We start from the raw sequence: 17,647 nt of genomic DNA, 5'->3' as shown, positions 1-17,647 counted from the left end.
TCACATATATTTTTACGAGTTTAGCTTACTTTTATGAGTTTGGGACCGAAATTGCAATTTGGTCCTAGGTATTTTTACAATTTTTTAACGTATTTTTTCTCGAAATTTGTGAAAACAGCTGGCACCGAAATGCCATTTCGGTTCTTATGGTTTTTGTAAAAAAGAAAGTCATGTTGGTTTCATAATTTTTTTTTCCTGTAATTATGGTTTATAAAAAAAAAATTCCAGGTTTGATACCTTGTTTGTCTCACTGTATTGATTCTGTTTACTTGTGCAGACTTGGCCTAGTAGCCATTTGTGTGGTATAGCATTTAGTATGATCACCATAGCGGCATAGCCTAGTCCTAGTTACCTATTCTGTACAAGCAAAGAAATTCATTTGATATGGTGATGATCCAAAAATGCTCATGTTCTAAGCTGGCGGTTTATATTATAAATTTGCTGATTATGTAGTGATGGTTCAAAATGCTTATTTTGTTAGCTTAGTTACTTTTATTAGTTTGGCTGGAGTGAAGTTAACATAAAAAATATTGAAAAATGAATGTACCAAAATGTATGCCTTTGCTTAGATATAGAAAAGGACGACATCCTCAAATTAATTTTAAAGAAGCGAAACATAAATTGTTCTTGTCTTTTGCAAATTATTAATATTGTATTTAGAGCATTGTCAGTAGTCAGGACCAATACTTGGCTAATGTGTTGAATTTTGATGAATTATCACAAAAGTCATGATAATATCGCATAGCATTAACCAGTTTGTTTACTTCAATTTCTGATAATCATTATTTATATTGGCTGTGATCGATCGAAAATGTGAGTTGCAGCTCGACTTCCGCGATCACCAACCCCAGCAACTGCTGACATTTACAGCACAGAAAGGGAGGGAGAGGAATCTTCCATCTTCCATAGAATAAGATGTTAGACTGTGCAGTTCAGATTAGCAGCAAGACTCAAGTCATATGTGTTCTGAATATAATTTTAAAAGATTTTGGTGTGCAGTAGGTTGGATTTTATTCTGTACATGATCTGATTCTTTATTTATGGTTAGGCTTAAGTTAGCCCAAGCTACTACTTGGTGGCATTTTCCTCATTTTTTTTTAGTTAACTCCTTTGCATAGCTTATGCTATTTCAACATAGTTATAGTCTCAATAAAAATTTCACCGATATTGGACTGATAATCATTATTTATATTGGCTGTGATCGAATCGAACATGTGAACCTTTTTAAAATTTAAAATTATATATTTGAAAACTAGTCTTTGATCTAGCTGCAAATATTATTCTCAGTGTGAGACATCATATTCAAAATTTGATTAAGAGATTTCAGTTGAATATTTAAGTTCGGAGGCTTGATTATATTTTATTGAAAAAGTAAAATTTGAAATTGTTTTTGCCTATCATTTTGAAGCTTCAAGCACTAATAGCTTAATTTATAGATGAAAAAATTGTTCTTGTACCAACTGTTTTATACATGGTATTTTGACCATCATATCAATAAGAAAAAGTTGTCAATTAAAAATGTATAAAAGCAATATTATCAAATATTGTTTCTTTAAAATGAAAAGTTATATTAAGGATATCATATTGATATAATAAGGCACTTGGCAATATTTTCTTAGTCCATTCTTTAGTTTCAAACGACCATAATATTATCAAATATTGTTCCTTTAAAATGAGAAGTTATATTAAGGATATATCATATTGATATAATGAGGCACTTGGCAATATTTTCTTAGGCCATTCTTTAGTTTCAAACAACCATTGGCATGAGCTATATATTTAAACAAAATATTTAGTGCTCTTTAATCTTTACCAACTGCTCCTCTTCTTTATTCCAAAGTGGTATTAGATGTAGATCATCTTTATACCTTTCTCCACACTTTGTCCATAATTGGTATCCGCTTGGATTTGAAATTAGAGTTAGAATTTGTGCTTCGTTTATAGGATTTTATAAGGTGCATAGGAACACAAATATATATATACTCCAAACCAATACAAGACATGCTGATCTAATAATTGCTGGATGCTTTCATTAACATATATGGCAAAGTATAATTTTTCTGCTTTTGAAAATAAGGCAGTTGTAAAAATAAAATGATTAATTTATGGAAAATGTTTATTTCAATATGTATAGAAGAAATAATTTAATTTTTAAATTGAGACAAAATAACATAAAATAGAATGCAACATAAAAAAGATATAAAAATTTCAATAAATGATCACATAATAAAATAATTAATTATATATCGAGTTAGGTAGGGTATACTCCATTAATTTATACATGCATGATTATTAATTTATAAAAAATATATAATATTTTCCATATGATTAAATTCAACATTAACAATTAATGATTGATTCAATGATTGAAAATAACAATTAATGATTGATTCAATGATTCATATATAATTAAATAGGTTGCTAATTAATTAATTACAAAAATAGCTGGAGATGTTCCTTTTCCAACCTTATTGTAGAGTGTGAGAAATGTGATCATGAACAGGACATTACTACCAAAGCTTACCCAAACGGCCAAACCTCTCCATTTATATATAAATACAACTGGAGAAGAACTGGACAGCTCACACCACCAGTCCAAATTAAAGAGCTTGCCATGGGCATAAAGTGCTCTAATCAATCTTACAAATTTGCTTTGTTTAAAATATAACAAACGTGCTATACATGATACATTAAAAAAGAATATACACCCAAATTAATGGAGCAAGTAGGATCATATATAAGAAGTACATAACCAATACATTGGTCTCCAATCCAAAACACCCTCTTAATTACTATAACTTTCCTGATATATACAGTCTAGTCTACAGACAACACTAAAGATGACGAGTAACATGCAAGGCCAGCACACAGAGAACAAGCTGAAGAATATCGACAAACCGAGGGTTTTCACGGTGTGGCAAAAATCGAGTATGGGGTTTCAAGGAACTGATGGTTTCTCGGTATACGACGATTCTGGACGGTTAGCTTTTCGTGTCGATAACTACTCGAGAAGACAAAGATATTTAACCAAAGAGATTGTGCTCATGGATGGAGATGGCAAGGCTCTTCTCTGTTTACGCCCTCGGGTATGTATTATTTTCAAGGAAATTGAAATTTACAAATCTAGCAAGTTATAAATTTCTTATATATGCTATATATTGTTGCAGTTTTTGAGCTTGCACGACAGATGGAATGCGTATGAAGTCGAAGAATGCGAAAACAAGCAACCAAACTCAAAATTATTCTCAATGAAACGATACTCAATGCTTCAAAACATTGATAAAGCACAAGTTTTGCTGAGAAACTTGGCAGATAATAACAACCCGAAACTAATGCCGAGTTTTAGAATCGAAGGTTGCTTTGAGAAAAGAAGCTGTAAAATTTACAACAGCATAGGGGATGAGGTGGCACAAATTTCAAGAAAAACAACGGGTGCAACATCCGTATTACTAGGAAATGACGTGTTTAGCCTTGTTATCAAGCCGGAATTCGACTGCAAATTGGTGATGGCTTTCATCATTGTAATGGATCGAATACACTAGAAGCCATTGGAGCGAATGTTGAGTTTGGTTATTGATGACAAAGATTTCTCTTTTCATCTTTGTATGGACATGCTAATAATGAATGTAATTAATTCTTAATCTTTTTTAAATGATAATGTCTCCTCTAAATTATTTTCTGGCTCCAACAATTTTATGGTCATGTAAATGATAATGTTCATCTCGTTTTAATTGTTTATTGTGATACTATAAAATTAATTAGTTGTTTATGCAAGTGATCATAAATTACAAATTAAAGAAATAATGTAGTAATTAAGTGGGAGAAATATGATAAAACACAATATTTCTCATCACTATAAGAATCAGTGTTAAGGTCGACGTGATAAAAAAAGAAAAAAAACGACTAATCCCATGTGTAAGTCCTCGTGATAACTATCTCCGAGGAAGTGCTCATGAGTTTGCGTGCAAATTTTTTACGAGAGGTCCTTGTCCCCTATATCACAGTTTGTGATTTGGAGAGGGAACGACGTGCGAGAATTTTTAGAGACTCAATGGTCACAGTGGAGATCTCTTGGAACAAATAATGGTGCAATATTGCTACTCACAAATGAGAATTAACTCCTGAGATGCATTCTGGTAGAGACACATGATCTCATTTGCAATTGCTGATTACTAATATGAAGGCCTGCGTTTTTTCTCCATTTCTTTTTTTAGTGCCTCCTATCTTTCTTTCTTTTTTTTTTTTTTTTTTTTCCTAGATAAGCTCATTACCATTAATTAGCTGCCTCGTATTTTATTTCTATTTGCTACAAAATTTATGTAACCTTTTACCATCAATTAAATGAGACACTAGTACAAAAAACCCCTTCACTGACTGTTTAAATACCCCTACACCGACTGTTATAGCAGCGTCAGTAAAACCAACGCCAGTGAAGGTTACCTTTTACTGATTTTTTCAAAACAGTCAGTGTTGTGCACCAACACCGACTGTTTTTCTGTGTTGGCATGATTCTGTTTTGCTAGCCATATATTACCATTCAACATTTATTGACATTAAAAAATTAATATGCCACAATCACAAACAAAAGACACCAAACAAGTTAATTGCCATTAAAAATTATCCAAATTACATGCCATATATCCACAAAACACACAAAAGACACCAAATTATCCAAGTTAATTGCCATCAAAAATCTATTTACTTGACTTAAATAAAAAATGCTTCTCTTTTTTGCAGCCTATAACTAATATAAAGGATAGTACCACCCGAGAAGAGATGACATTCAATTGACGAGGCCTATTCAACGTAATCAACCTCACATTGCTACTTCACCTAGTACAACCTACGGATAGCAATTAGTGAAAATTAGAATTTGTGCCATTAAATTTAATATCACAATGATAAAGTGTATGACAAGAGGGTAGTATGACAATATACCGTAGAAGTGTATTCACTCCATGCAAACTCACTCTGCAAATTATTCTCAAATTAATGCAAGCTCACCCATTAAGCAAAATTAAGAACATAAGCAGTGTTGTTTTAGCAATTGATAAGAAACAGGTCTAAAGTAGGAAGAGAAGATCGAGATAGATCAATGGAAAGAAAACCAACCCAGATCTGAGTTTAGCTGCTGTCAGCCAATCTTTAAAAATTAATTATGGACAATCTACAAAGTCAATTTTTTTTGTTCTTTTTATAGAAATGTAAAGGAAAGTCTAAACTACATGCTTGCCAAGTTTCAGGATTTTAGTAATTTTCTAACTATTTTTAACATATGCTTGAATGTAGGGGCAGATTGGTAAAAGATGCAGAGAACAGCATTTTTTTGGAGATTCAGAAAGCAAACTTTAAAAATAGCTAGTAAATCATAGAAAAATGCTATGAATGGAAAAATTGGGTCTAAAGTGTGTGTTTTTGAGTCCTCTATCTGACTGTTCATGTGGATTTTTGGTTTGGACTCCTGATCAGCCTGCACTGGCTGATCTGTCACAGAAGGTCATTCGGGGTTTTTGAGGTACCGGTAGAATTTCAAGGGTCAAACTTTAAAGCATTTAGTGAACAAAAATAATGAACTTACCATCTTGTAGAGACATATTCAGTATAAGGAGACAACGAATAAAGTTCCCTTGCTAGCCCCAAATTCGCAATTTTAACTATTCCATCCTTAACCAATATATTTTCTACAAAAAATTGAAGCATCTTTTCATTGTTGCATCCCATTACAGAATTTAGAAATATGCTCACACAATTCAGCAGTTACATATTTACCCTTACAAATTATATCTCACAACAGGTCTACTACAGGGCTGTTACTGGTATATACTGGTCAGTACCATACTAACGATGAAACATCAAGAACCACTTAGAATGTAAGGAAGACTACTTAGAATTTGATACATTATTCCTCTTAATAAAATAGAGCAATCAAGAACAATAAATAAAAATCGGAGCAATCAAGAACATCAATAACTGCCTTAGTAATTACCTTCAAACCAGTAGTCTTTTTCGACATCACCATCGATTGCACCTGGATGGCGGCCCCCCACCAGCATAAAAGTTGCAATCCAGATCTCAAGCGAATCAGAAAGTGGGAACAACAAATGCAGTAGACCAAGTCTTTTACAAATTCAATACATGCATAGAAAAACAAAGAAAAATCTAAAATTGCAGCTTAAATTGCAAATCAATAGTTATAAGAAGGATTTCTTTCAGTTCTGAGCATCTAGTTCAATTTTATATTAAAAAAAGGGGGAAGGATGGGTACCATCTCAAGACAAAAAGCAAATCTGAGGTCCATGGTGGTCTCACATCATATCATATAACGGGATCGTCTTGAAAATCAAGTCAAAGGAAGTCCAAACACTGTGCTCCTGGTACTGTCTGCAAATCAGGCCTAAAAACACAACAAGACCCCAAAAAAAAACCAATTCCTTTTACAAACAAAAACTAGACATTATAATGGATATTTAGAAACAAACCTCATGTCATTTGGATTTTTATAAAATAATCAAAACATTTCAAAGTTCTAACTCTAAAAGGTCAAAATATACTGGTAAATAACCTTGCTGTCCCAGAATATGCCCTTTATAAAATTACAAATTAAAAATAGATTTAGGTCTTCTAATTTCTTGAAACTTTTCGAGGATATAGATTGTGCTTTACTGAAACTTTTGGTACTGAGAACACCCAAATCAGAATTGTAGTCTGCCCTGTACAAATTTTACAAAAAAGGTCATCAGCAAATAAAAATTGGTACTGGGTTGAAACTCTCCTCTTATAAAAGTTATTAGAAACCATGGCTAAAAAAATACAGAAAAACATGAAATAAATCAAGGGTATAGTTGCATCCTCCTGAGAATTTTGGTATAAAGAACAAGAAATTTGGACATATGGGCTGTCCTAGCACCATAAAACAGAATTTCATCCTTGCAAAAACCATATGATCCCAATTTTCGCGAAGTAACAGTACAACATTCAGTGAGGCATAACTATGTTATCTAGTCTTTGCACAACTTGATGAAGTATTTCTCATGAACCATAATTACAATCATTACTTCCACAATTCTACAACTCCGGCGGGGAAAATCAACAACCCGCGCGAAACATCATAGAACTAAATAAATTTGAAAACAAGCAACAATAAAAGTGAGTGATTTTTAATTACCCGAGAGAGGAGCAAATCGCCAAGCGGGGCAAGAAGGGGCCGGTACCAAGGCTGAGACAGCAAAGGACAGAGAGAGAGTACCCTGAATCCGACTGAGCGGGCCGAGAGACAGCAAGGCGGCAGTCCAGAACCAAGGCCGGCCGTGAATAATTTCCTCTTATTTTTCCTAAAAACAATTAAATAAAATAAGAAAAAAAGTTGAAAAGACCGTCTTAGCCTTACCTCATTTTGACATATATAATCTATTTTTAAATTTTAAAAATAAGAATCTCTCACAGATCCAGCTTCCATTGATCACAAACTCTAACACCAGTTGAATTGAGAATCGTTCTTGAGTTCTCATCAATAAAGTTCGAATTGGTTGTGTGTATACGCTATTATTTAATTACCAGATCGATTTTTAATTAAGTACTGGATATTGTAGAATTGTCGTGAGTGACTTTTATGTTTGTGTGTCCTAAGCGTTGTGTTCTATGAAACAACATTTTTTTACATTTCAATTTGGTTTAGTTTGATTAGTTTCGTTATTATTCAAATTTTCTGAATTTTTTACTCCAAAAAAGACTGTGTTTCTGATTTTTTTTATTAGAACTTAATAGACAAACAATAGTGGAGGAACAAATTGAAGTGCATCTACTATATATCTAAATATTTTGGATATTTTTGTATATATATATATAATATTCATTTTATTGTATACATAATTGAATTTAAATTTAGTAGTACATACTGCATATTTGTTCGATAAAACTCAACATATATTTTACAGTGGAGCAAATCTCATATAAGAGTTGATGTGCACAACACAACCCGCGCTACGTGCTTCGAATACAATAAAAGTATCTAAAGTTTCCTAAAATTGTTGAGAAAGTTAAGAGCCATTGCACATAGTTGAAATGTATTATCGTGCTCCTTAGACAAAATCGACTGGTTACTGCTTTGATCCTGGCAGTCATCCATTGAAGTCAAAGCCGCAGTAATTTTCCAATCGACATTAGTATGATCATCATTGCTTGACAAACTGATTTGCTTGGTAGCATCATATAGATAACCGATTGCTTCAGTATACTGATCTCGGCAGAGGCTTAGGTCCTCCTTGAGATGAGCATATGCCGAGTTCGAAAGTAGATGTCTTATATGTGATACGGCTCTTGTCGTATTTTTAATAGCAAGGTTTATGCTGATATGAAAAAGACCGGTTAAGTTGGCCGATGCGCTCTTTGGATCGGCTTGTAAGGATGTCAAGCAGAAATCACGATTTATAGCTTCATCATTGGCTGCTGCTTTACTACATGCATCAGATAAAAAAGAAGCATTGTTGAAATGTGGAAGGGAAACAAGCAACACAAGAAGCAAGACAACAATTAAAGGAGAATAAAACTTCATGTTTGATGGAATAATTTTCTGAAATTTGTCGTTGGATATGAATAAATTTACGGTGTTAATATTTTATTGGGTTTGCTTCAAATTAAGTGCCAATGTCTCTATATATAAAATAAATAAACCTTTTGTATAGCAATATTTCCTAACTGATTACCTTCTTTTTTCTATTTTTGATAGCTTTTGGTGAACAAAAACGAGTTGTCGTGCAGATTTTGATTAACAAAACGAGTTTTATTGCATTACTGGAATATGTATGATACATTGATTTGTCCAAATACAAACAATTAATGGTATGTCAACTTTTCATTCATCAATCTCATTATAATAATGTAGTAGTTTCACATAGAACCAAATATCCATGCTTTCCACTGATAACGTTCAAAACTGTACTGTTAAGTTATGACGTACTATTAAAATTTCAGTCAAATTGAAATTTTATTTGTCTTGGAGCAAATAATGGTGCAACATCGCTACTCACAAATGAGAATTAATTCCTGAGATGCATTCTGGTCGAGACACATGATCTGATTTGCAATTGTTGATTACTCATATGAAGGCCTGCGTTTTTTTTTTTTTGTATTTTTCTTTCTTCATTTCTTTTTTCGGTGCCTCCTATCTTTGTTTTATTTTCTCTCTCTGTTTTTTTTTCTTTTTTCTAGATAAGCTCATTACCATGAGCTGCCTCGTATTTTATTTCTATTTGTTACAAAATTTATGTAATCTTTTACCATCAATTAAATGAGAGCTCCACTCTTATTTTTTCTAAATTTTTTTAAATAAAATAAGAAAAAAGCTGAAAAGGCCGTCTTAGCCTTACCTCATTTTGACATATATAATCTATTTTTAAATTTTAAAAATAAGAATCTCTCACAGATCCAGCTTCCATTGATCACAAACTCTAACACCAGTTGAATTGAGAATCGTTCTTGAGTTCTCATCAATAAAGTTCGAATTGGTTGTGTGTATACGCTATTATTTAATTACCAGATCGATTTTTAATTAAGTACTGGATATTGTAGAATTGTCGTGAGTGACTTTTATGTTTGTGTGTCCTAAGCGTTGTGTTCTATGAAACAACATTTTTTTACATTTCAATTTGGTTTAGTTTGATTAGTTTCGTTATTATTCAAATTTTCTGAATTTTTTACTCCAAAAAAGACTGTGTTTCTGATTTTTTTTATTAGAACTTAATAGACAAACAATAGTGGAGGAACAAATTGAAGTGCATCTACTATATATCTAAATATTTTGGATATTTTTGTATATATATATATAATATTCATTTTATTGTATACATAATTGAATTTAAATTTAGTAGTACATACTGCATATTTGTTCGATAAAACTCAACATATATTTTACAGTGGAGCAAATCTCATATAAGAGTTGATGTGCACAACACAACCCGCGCTACGTGCTTCGAATACAATAAAAGTATCTAAAGTTTCCTAAAATTGTTGAGAAAGTTAAGAGCCATTGCACATAGTTGAAATGTATTATCGTGCTCCTTAGACAAAATCGACTGGTTACTGCTTTGATCCTGGCAGTCATCCATTGAAGTCAAAGCCGCAGTAATTTTCCAATCGACATTAGTATGATCATCATTGCTTGACAAACTGATTTGCTTGGTAGCATCATATAGATAACCGATTGCTTCAGTATACTGATCTCGGCAGAGGCTTAGGTCCTCCTTGAGATGAGCATATGCCGAGTTCGAAAGTAGATGTCTTATATGTGATACGGCTCTTGTCGTATTTTTAATAGCAAGGTTTATGCTGATATGAAAAAGACCGGTTAAGTTGGCCGATGCGCTCTTTGGATCGGCTTGTAAGGATGTCAAGCAGAAATCACGATTTATAGCTTCATCATTGGCTGCTGCTTTACTACATGCATCAGATAAAAAAGAAGCATTGTTGAAATGTGGAAGGGAAACAAGCAACACAAGAAGCAAGACAACAATTAAAGGAGAATAAAACTTCATGTTTGATGGAATAATTTTCTGAAATTTGTCGTTGGATATGAATAAATTTACGGTGTTAATATTTTATTGGGTTTGCTTCAAATTAAGTGCCAATGTCTCTATATATAAAATAAATAAACCTTTTGTATAGCAATATTTCCTAACTGATTACCTTCTTTTTTCTATTTTTGATAGCTTTTGGTGAACAAAAACGAGTTGTCGTGCAGATTTTGATTAACAAAACGAGTTTTATTGCATTACTGGAATATGTATGATACATTGATTTGTCCAAATACAAACAATTAATGGTATGTCAACTTTTCATTCATCAATCTCATTATAATAATGTAGTAGTTTCACATAGAACCAAATATCCATGCTTTCCACTGATAACGTTCAAAACTGTACTGTTAAGTTATGACGTACTATTAAAATTTCAGTCAAATTGAAATTTTATTTGTCTTGGAGCAAATAATGGTGCAACATCGCTACTCACAAATGAGAATTAATTCCTGAGATGCATTCTGGTCGAGACACATGATCTGATTTGCAATTGTTGATTACTCATATGAAGGCCTGCGTTTTTTTTTTTTTGTATTTTTCTTTCTTCATTTCTTTTTTCGGTGCCTCCTATCTTTGTTTTATTTTCTCTCTCTGTTTTTTTTTCTTTTTTCTAGATAAGCTCATTACCATGAGCTGCCTCGTATTTTATTTCTATTTGTTACAAAATTTATGTAATCTTTTACCATCAATTAAATGAGAGCTCCACTCTTATTTTTTCTAAATTTTTTTAAATAAAATAAGAAAAAAGCTGAAAAGGCCGTCTTAGCCTTACCTCATTTTGACATATATAATCTATTTTTAAATTTTAAAAATAAGAATCTCTCACAGATCCAGCTTCCATTGATCACAAACTCTAACACCAGTTGAATTGAGAATCGTTCTTGAGTTCTCATCAATAAAGTTCGAATTGGTTGTGTGTATACGCTATTATTTAATTACCAGATCGATTTTTAATTAAGTACTGGATATTGTAGAATTGTCGTGAGTGACTTTTATGTTTGTGTGTCCTAAGCGTTGTGTTCTATGAAACAACATTTTTTTACATTTCAATTTGGTTTAGTTTGATTAGTTTCGTTATTATTCAAATTTTCTGAATTTTTTACTCCAAAAAAGACTGTGTTTCTGATTTTTTTTATTAGAACTTAATAGACAAACAATAGTGGAGGAACAAATTGAAGTGCATCTACTATATATCTAAATATTTTGGATATTTTTGTATATATATATATAATATTCATTTTATTGTATACATAATTGAATTTAAATTTAGTAGTACATACTGCATATTTGTTCGATAAAACTCAACATATATTTTACAGTGGAGCAAATCTCATATAAGAGTTGATGTGCACAACACAACCCGCGCTACGTGCTTCGAATACAATAAAAGTATCTAAAGTTTCCTAAAATTGTTGAGAAAGTTAAGAGCCATTGCACATAGTTGAAATGTATTATCGTGCTCCTTAGACAAAATCGACTGGTTACTGCTTTGATCCTGGCAGTCATCCATTGAAGTCAAAGCCGCAGTAATTTTCCAATCGACATTAGTATGATCATCATTGCTTGACAAACTGATTTGCTTGGTAGCATCATATAGATAACCGATTGCTTCAGTATACTGATCTCGGCAGAGGCTTAGGTCCTCCTTGAGATGAGCATATGCCGAGTTCGAAAGTAGATGTCTTATATGTGATACGGCTCTTGTCGTATTTTTAATAGCAAGGTTTATGCTGATATGAAAAAGACCGGTTAAGTTGGCCGATGCGCTCTTTGGATCGGCTTGTAAGGATGTCAAGCAGAAATCACGATTTATAGCTTCATCATTGGCTGCTGCTTTACTACATGCATCAGATAAAAAAGAAGCATTGTTGAAATGTGGAAGGGAAACAAGCAACACAAGAAGCAAGACAACAATTAAAGGAGAATAAAACTTCATGTTTGATGGAATAATTTTCTGAAATTTGTCGTTGGATATGGATAAATTTACGGTGTTAATATTTTATTGGGTTTGCTTCAAATTAAGTGCCAATGTCTCTATATATAAAATAAATAAACCTTTTGTATAGCAATATTTCCTAACTGATTACCTTCTTTTTTCTATTTTTGATAGCTTTTGGTGAACAAAAACGAGTTGTCGTGCAGATTTTGATTAACAAAACGAGTTTTATTGCATTACTGGAATATGTATGATACATTGATTTGTCCAAATACAAACAATTAATGGTATGTCAACTTTTCATTCATCAATCTCATTATAATAATGTAGTAGTTTCACATAGAACCAAATATCCATGCTTTCCACTGATAACGTTCAAAACTGTACTGTTAAGTTATGACGTACTATTAAAATTTCAGTCAAATTGAAATTTTATTTGTCTTGGAGCAAATAATGGTGCAACATCGCTACTCACAAATGAGAATTAATTCCTGAGATGCATTCTGGTCGAGACACATGATCTGATTTGCAATTGTTGATTACTCATATGAAGGCCTGCGTTTTTTTTTTTTTGTATTTTTCTTTCTTCATTTCTTTTTTCGGTGCCTCCTATCTTTGTTTTATTTTCTCTCTCTGTTTTTTTTTCTTTTTTCTAGATAAGCTCATTACCATGAGCTGCCTCGTATTTTATTTCTATTTGTTACAAAATTTATGTAATCTTTTACCATCAATTAAATGAGAGCTCCACTCTTATTTTTTCTAAATTTTTTTAAATAAAATAAGAAAAAAGCTGAAAAGGCCGTCTTAGCCTTACCTCATTTTGACATATATAATCTATTTTTAAATTTTAAAAATAAGAATCTCTCACAGATCCAGCTTCCATTGATCACAAACTCTAACACCAGTTGAATTGAGAATCGTTCTTGAGTTCTCATCAATAAAGTTCGAATTGGTTGTGTGTATACGCTATTATTTAATTACCAGATCGATTTTTAATTAAGTACTGGATATTGTAGAATTGTCGTGAGTGACTTTTATGTTTGTGTGTCCTAAGCGTTGTGTTCTATGAAACAACATTTTTTTACATTTCAATTTGGTTTAGTTTGATTAGTTTCGTTATTATTCAAATTTTCTGAATTTTTTACTCCAAAAAAGACTGTGTTTCTGATTTTTTTTATTAGAACTTAATAGACAAACAATAGTGGAGGAACAAATTGAAGTGCATCTACTATATATCTAAATATTTTGGATATTTTTGTATATATATATATAATATTCATTTTATTGTATACATAATTGAATTTAAATTTAGTAGTACATACTGCATATTTGTTCGATAAAACTCAACATATATTTTACAGTGGAGCAAATCTCATATAAGAGTTGATGTGCACAACACAACCCGCGCTACGTGCTTCGAATACAATAAAAGTATCTAAAGTTTCCTAAAATTGTTGAGAAAGTTAAGAGCCATTGCACATAGTTGAAATGTATTATCGTGCTCCTTAGACAAAATCGACTGGTTACTGCTTTGATCCTGGCAGTCATCCATTGAAGTCAAAGCCGCAGTAATTTTCCAATCGACATTAGTATGATCATCATTGCTTGACAAACTGATTTGCTTGGTAGCATCATATAGATAACCGATTGCTTCAGTATACTGATCTCGGCAGAGGCTTAGGTCCTCCTTGAGATGAGCATATGCCGAGTTCGAAAGTAGATGTCTTATATGTGATACGGCTCTTGTCGTATTTTTAATAGCAAGGTTTATGCTGATATGAAAAAGACCGGTTAAGTTGGCCGATGCGCTCTTTGGATCGGCTTGTAAGGATGTCAAGCAGAAATCACGATTTATAGCTTCATCATTGGCTGCTGCTTTACTACATGCATCAGATAAAAAAGAAGCATTGTTGAAATGTGGAAGGGAAACAAGCAACACAAGAAGCAAGACAACAATTAAAGGAGAATAAAACTTCATGTTTGATGGAATAATTTTCTGAAATTTGTCGTTGGATATGGATAAATTTACGGTGTTAATATTTTATTGGGTTTGCTTCAAATTAAGTGCCAATGTCTCTATATATAAAATAAATAAACCTTTTGTATAGCAATATTTCCTAACTGATTACCTTCTTTTTTCTATTTTTGATAGCTTTTGGTGAACAAAAACGAGTTGTCGTGCAGATTTTGATTAACAAAACGAGTTTTATTGCATTACTGGAATATGTATGATACATTGATTTGTCCAAATACAAACAATTAATGGTATGTCAACTTTTCATTCATCAATCTCATTATAATAATGTAGTAGTTTCACATAGAACCAAATATCCATGCTTTCCACTGATAACGTTCAAAACTGTACTGTTAAGTTATGACGTACTATTAAAATTTCAGTCAAATTGAAATTTTATTTGTCTTGGAGCAAATAATGGTGCAACATCGCTACTCACAAATGAGAATTAATTCCTGAGATGCATTCTGGTCGAGACACATGATCTGATTTGCAATTGTTGATTACTCATATGAAGGCCTGCGTTTTTTTTTTTTTGTATTTTTCTTTCTTCATTTCTTTTTTCGGTGCCTCCTATCTTTGTTTTATTTTCTCTCTCTGTTTTTTTTTCTTTTTTCTAGATAAGCTCATTACCATGAGCTGCCTCGTATTTTATTTCTATTTGTTACAAAATTTATGTAATCTTTTACCATCAATTAAATGAGAGCTCCACTCTTATTTTTTCTAAATTTTTTTAAATAAAATAAGAAAAAAGCTGAAAAGGCCGTCTTAGCCTTACCTCATTTTGACATATATAATCTATTTTTAAATTTTAAAAATAAGAATCTCTCACAGATCCAGCTTCCATTGATCACAAACTCTAACACCAGTTGAATTGAGAATCGTTCTTGAGTTCTCATCAATAAAGTTCGAATTGGTTGTGTGTATACGCTATTATTTAATTACCAGATCGATTTTTAATTAAGTACTGGATATTGTAGAATTGTCGTGAGTGACTTTTATGTTTGTGTGTCCTAAGCGTTGTGTTCTATGAAACAACATTTTTTTACATTTCAATTTGGTTTAGTTTGATTAGTTTCGTTATTATTCAAATTTTCTGAATTTTTTACTCCAAAAAAGACTGTGTTTCTGATTTTTTTTATTAGAACTTAATAGACAAACAATAGTGGAGGAACAAATTGAAGTGCATCTACTATATATCTAAATATTTTGGATATTTTTGTATATATATATATAATATTCATTTTATTGTATACATAATTGAATTTAAATTTAGTAGTACATACTGCATATTTGTTCGATAAAACTCAACATATATTTTACAGTGGAGCAAATCTCATATAAGAGTTGATGTGCACAACACAACCCGCGCTACGTGCTTCGAATACAATAAAAGTATCTAAAGTTTCCTAAAATTGTTGAGAAAGTTAAGAGCCATTGCACATAGTTGAAATGTATTATCGTGCTCCTTAGACAAAATCGACTGGTTACTGCTTTGATCCTGGCAGTCATCCATTGAAGTCAAAGCCGCAGTAATTTTCCAATCGACATTAGTATGATCATCATTGCTTGACAAACTGATTTGCTTGGTAGCATCATATAGATAACCGATTGCTTCAGTATACTGATCTCGGCAGAGGCTTAGGTCCTCCTTGAGATGAGCATATGCCGAGTTCGAAAGTAGATGTCTTATATGTGATACGGCTCTTGTCGTATTTTTAATAGCAAGGTTTATGCTGATATGAAAAAGACCGGTTAAGTTGGCCGATGCGCTCTTTGGATCGGCTTGTAAGGATGTCAAGCAGAAATCACGATTTATAGCTTCATCATTGGCTGCTGCTTTACTACATGCATCAGATAAAAAAGAAGCATTGTTGAAATGTGGAAGGGAAACAAGCAACACAAGAAGCAAGACAACAATTAAAGGAGAATAAAACTTCATGTTTGATGGAATAATTTTCTGAAATTTGTCGTTGGATATGGATAAATTTACGGTGTTAATATTTTATTGGGTTTGCTTCAAATTAAGTGCCAATGTCTCTATATATAAAATAAATAAACCTTTTGTATAGCAATATTTCCTAACTGATTACCTTCTTTTTTCTATTTTTGATAGCTTTTGGTGAACAAAAACGAGTTGTCGTGCAGATTTTGATTAACAAAACGAGTTTTATTGCATTACTGGAATATGTATGATACATTGATTTGTCCAAATACAAACAATTAATGGTATGTCAACTTTTCATTCATCAATCTCATTATAATAATGTAGTAGTTTCACATAGAACCAAATATCCATGCTTTCCACTGATAACGTTCAAAACTGTACTGTTAAGTTATGACGTACTATTAAAATTTCAGTCAAATTGAAATTTTATTTGTCTTGGAGCAAATAATGGTGCAACATCGCTACTCACAAATGAGAATTAATTCCTGAGATGCATTCTGGTCGAGACACATGATCTGATTTGCAATTGTTGATTACTCATATGAAGGCCTGCGTTTTTTTTTTTTTGTATTTTTCTTTCTTCATTTCTTTTTTCGGTGCCTCCTATCTTTGTTTTATTTTCTCTCTCTGTTTTTTTTTCTTTTTTCTAGATAAGCTCATTACCATGAGCTGCCTCGTATTTTATTTCTATTTGTTACAAAATTTATGTAATCTTTTACCATCAATTAAATGAGAGCTCCACTCTTATTTTTTCTAAATTTTTTTAAATAAAATAAGAAAAAAGCTGAAAAGGCCGTCTTAGCCTTACCTCATTTTGACATATATAATCTATTTTTAAATTTTAAAAATAAGAATCTCTCACAGATCCAGCTTCCATTGATCACAAACTCTAACACCAGTTGAATTGAGAATCGTTCTTGAGTTCTCATCAATAAAGTTCGAATTGGTTGTGTGTATACGCTATTATTTAATTACCAGATCGATTTTTAATTAAGTACTGGATATTGTAGAATTGTCGTGAGTGACTTTTATGTTTGTGTGTCCTAAGCGTTGTGTTCTATGAAACAACATTTTTTTACATTTCAATTTGGTTTAGTTTGATTAGTTTCGTTATTATTCAAATTTTCTGAATTTTTTACTCCAAAAAAGACTGTGTTTCTGATTTTTTTTATTAGAAC

The 17,647-nt window shown here is 31.9% G+C and overlaps 6 protein-coding genes and 1 long non-coding RNA gene across 7 annotated transcripts; 1 reads left to right on the top strand and 6 right to left on the bottom strand.

Moving 5' to 3' along the window:
• The first annotated feature begins 2,783 nt into the window (after nt 1–2,783).
• Nucleotides 2,784–3,681, top strand: LOC144557391 (protein LURP-one-related 5-like). Its single transcript, XM_078305958.1, has 2 exons — nt 2,784–3,086; nt 3,168–3,681. Exons 1-2 carry the CDS (start codon nt 2,841–2,843, stop codon nt 3,540–3,542), a joined length of 621 nt encoding a protein of 206 aa, XP_078162084.1. The 5' UTR covers nt 2,784–2,840; the 3' UTR covers nt 3,543–3,681.
• Nucleotides 3,682–4,587: 906 nt separating this feature from the next.
• Nucleotides 4,588–7,314, bottom strand: LOC144557372 (uncharacterized). The gene is made up of 5 exons (XR_013512640.1): nt 7,166–7,314; nt 6,266–6,394; nt 5,987–6,117; nt 5,579–5,681; nt 4,588–4,843 (listed from the first exon to the last, which is right to left on the bottom strand). It is a non-coding gene; the product is annotated as an uncharacterized LOC144557372 (long non-coding RNA).
• A 694-nt stretch (nt 7,315–8,008) lies between these two features.
• On the bottom strand, nt 8,009–8,551 carry LOC144557182 (putative invertase inhibitor). The gene has a single exon (XM_078305711.1). It carries the CDS (start codon nt 8,549–8,551, stop codon nt 8,009–8,011), a length of 543 nt encoding a protein of 180 aa, XP_078161837.1.
• Nucleotides 8,552–9,986: 1,435 nt separating this feature from the next.
• On the bottom strand, nt 9,987–10,529 carry LOC144557181 (putative invertase inhibitor). The gene has a single exon (XM_078305710.1). It carries the CDS (start codon nt 10,527–10,529, stop codon nt 9,987–9,989), a length of 543 nt encoding a protein of 180 aa, XP_078161836.1.
• A 1,435-nt stretch (nt 10,530–11,964) lies between these two features.
• Nucleotides 11,965–12,507, bottom strand: LOC144557180 (putative invertase inhibitor). The gene has a single exon (XM_078305709.1). The coding sequence runs from the start codon at nt 12,505–12,507 to the stop codon at nt 11,965–11,967; it is 543 nt and encodes a 180-aa protein (XP_078161835.1).
• Nucleotides 12,508–13,942: 1,435 nt separating this feature from the next.
• LOC144557179 (putative invertase inhibitor) lies at nt 13,943–14,485 on the bottom strand. Its single transcript, XM_078305708.1, has one exon. It carries the CDS (start codon nt 14,483–14,485, stop codon nt 13,943–13,945), a length of 543 nt encoding a protein of 180 aa, XP_078161834.1.
• A 1,435-nt stretch (nt 14,486–15,920) lies between these two features.
• Nucleotides 15,921–16,463, bottom strand: LOC144557178 (putative invertase inhibitor). The gene has a single exon (XM_078305707.1). The coding sequence runs from the start codon at nt 16,461–16,463 to the stop codon at nt 15,921–15,923; it is 543 nt and encodes a 180-aa protein (XP_078161833.1).
• Between the last annotated feature and the right edge of the window lie 1,184 nt (nt 16,464–17,647).

The sequence above is a fragment of the Carex rostrata genome, chromosome 7 (genome assembly GCF_964058835.1).
Source record: "Carex rostrata chromosome 7, lpCarRost1.2, whole genome shotgun sequence".
Lineage (NCBI taxonomy): Eukaryota > Viridiplantae > Streptophyta > Magnoliopsida > Poales > Cyperaceae > Carex > Carex rostrata.
This window is presented reverse-complemented; position numbering and strand designations above follow the sequence as displayed.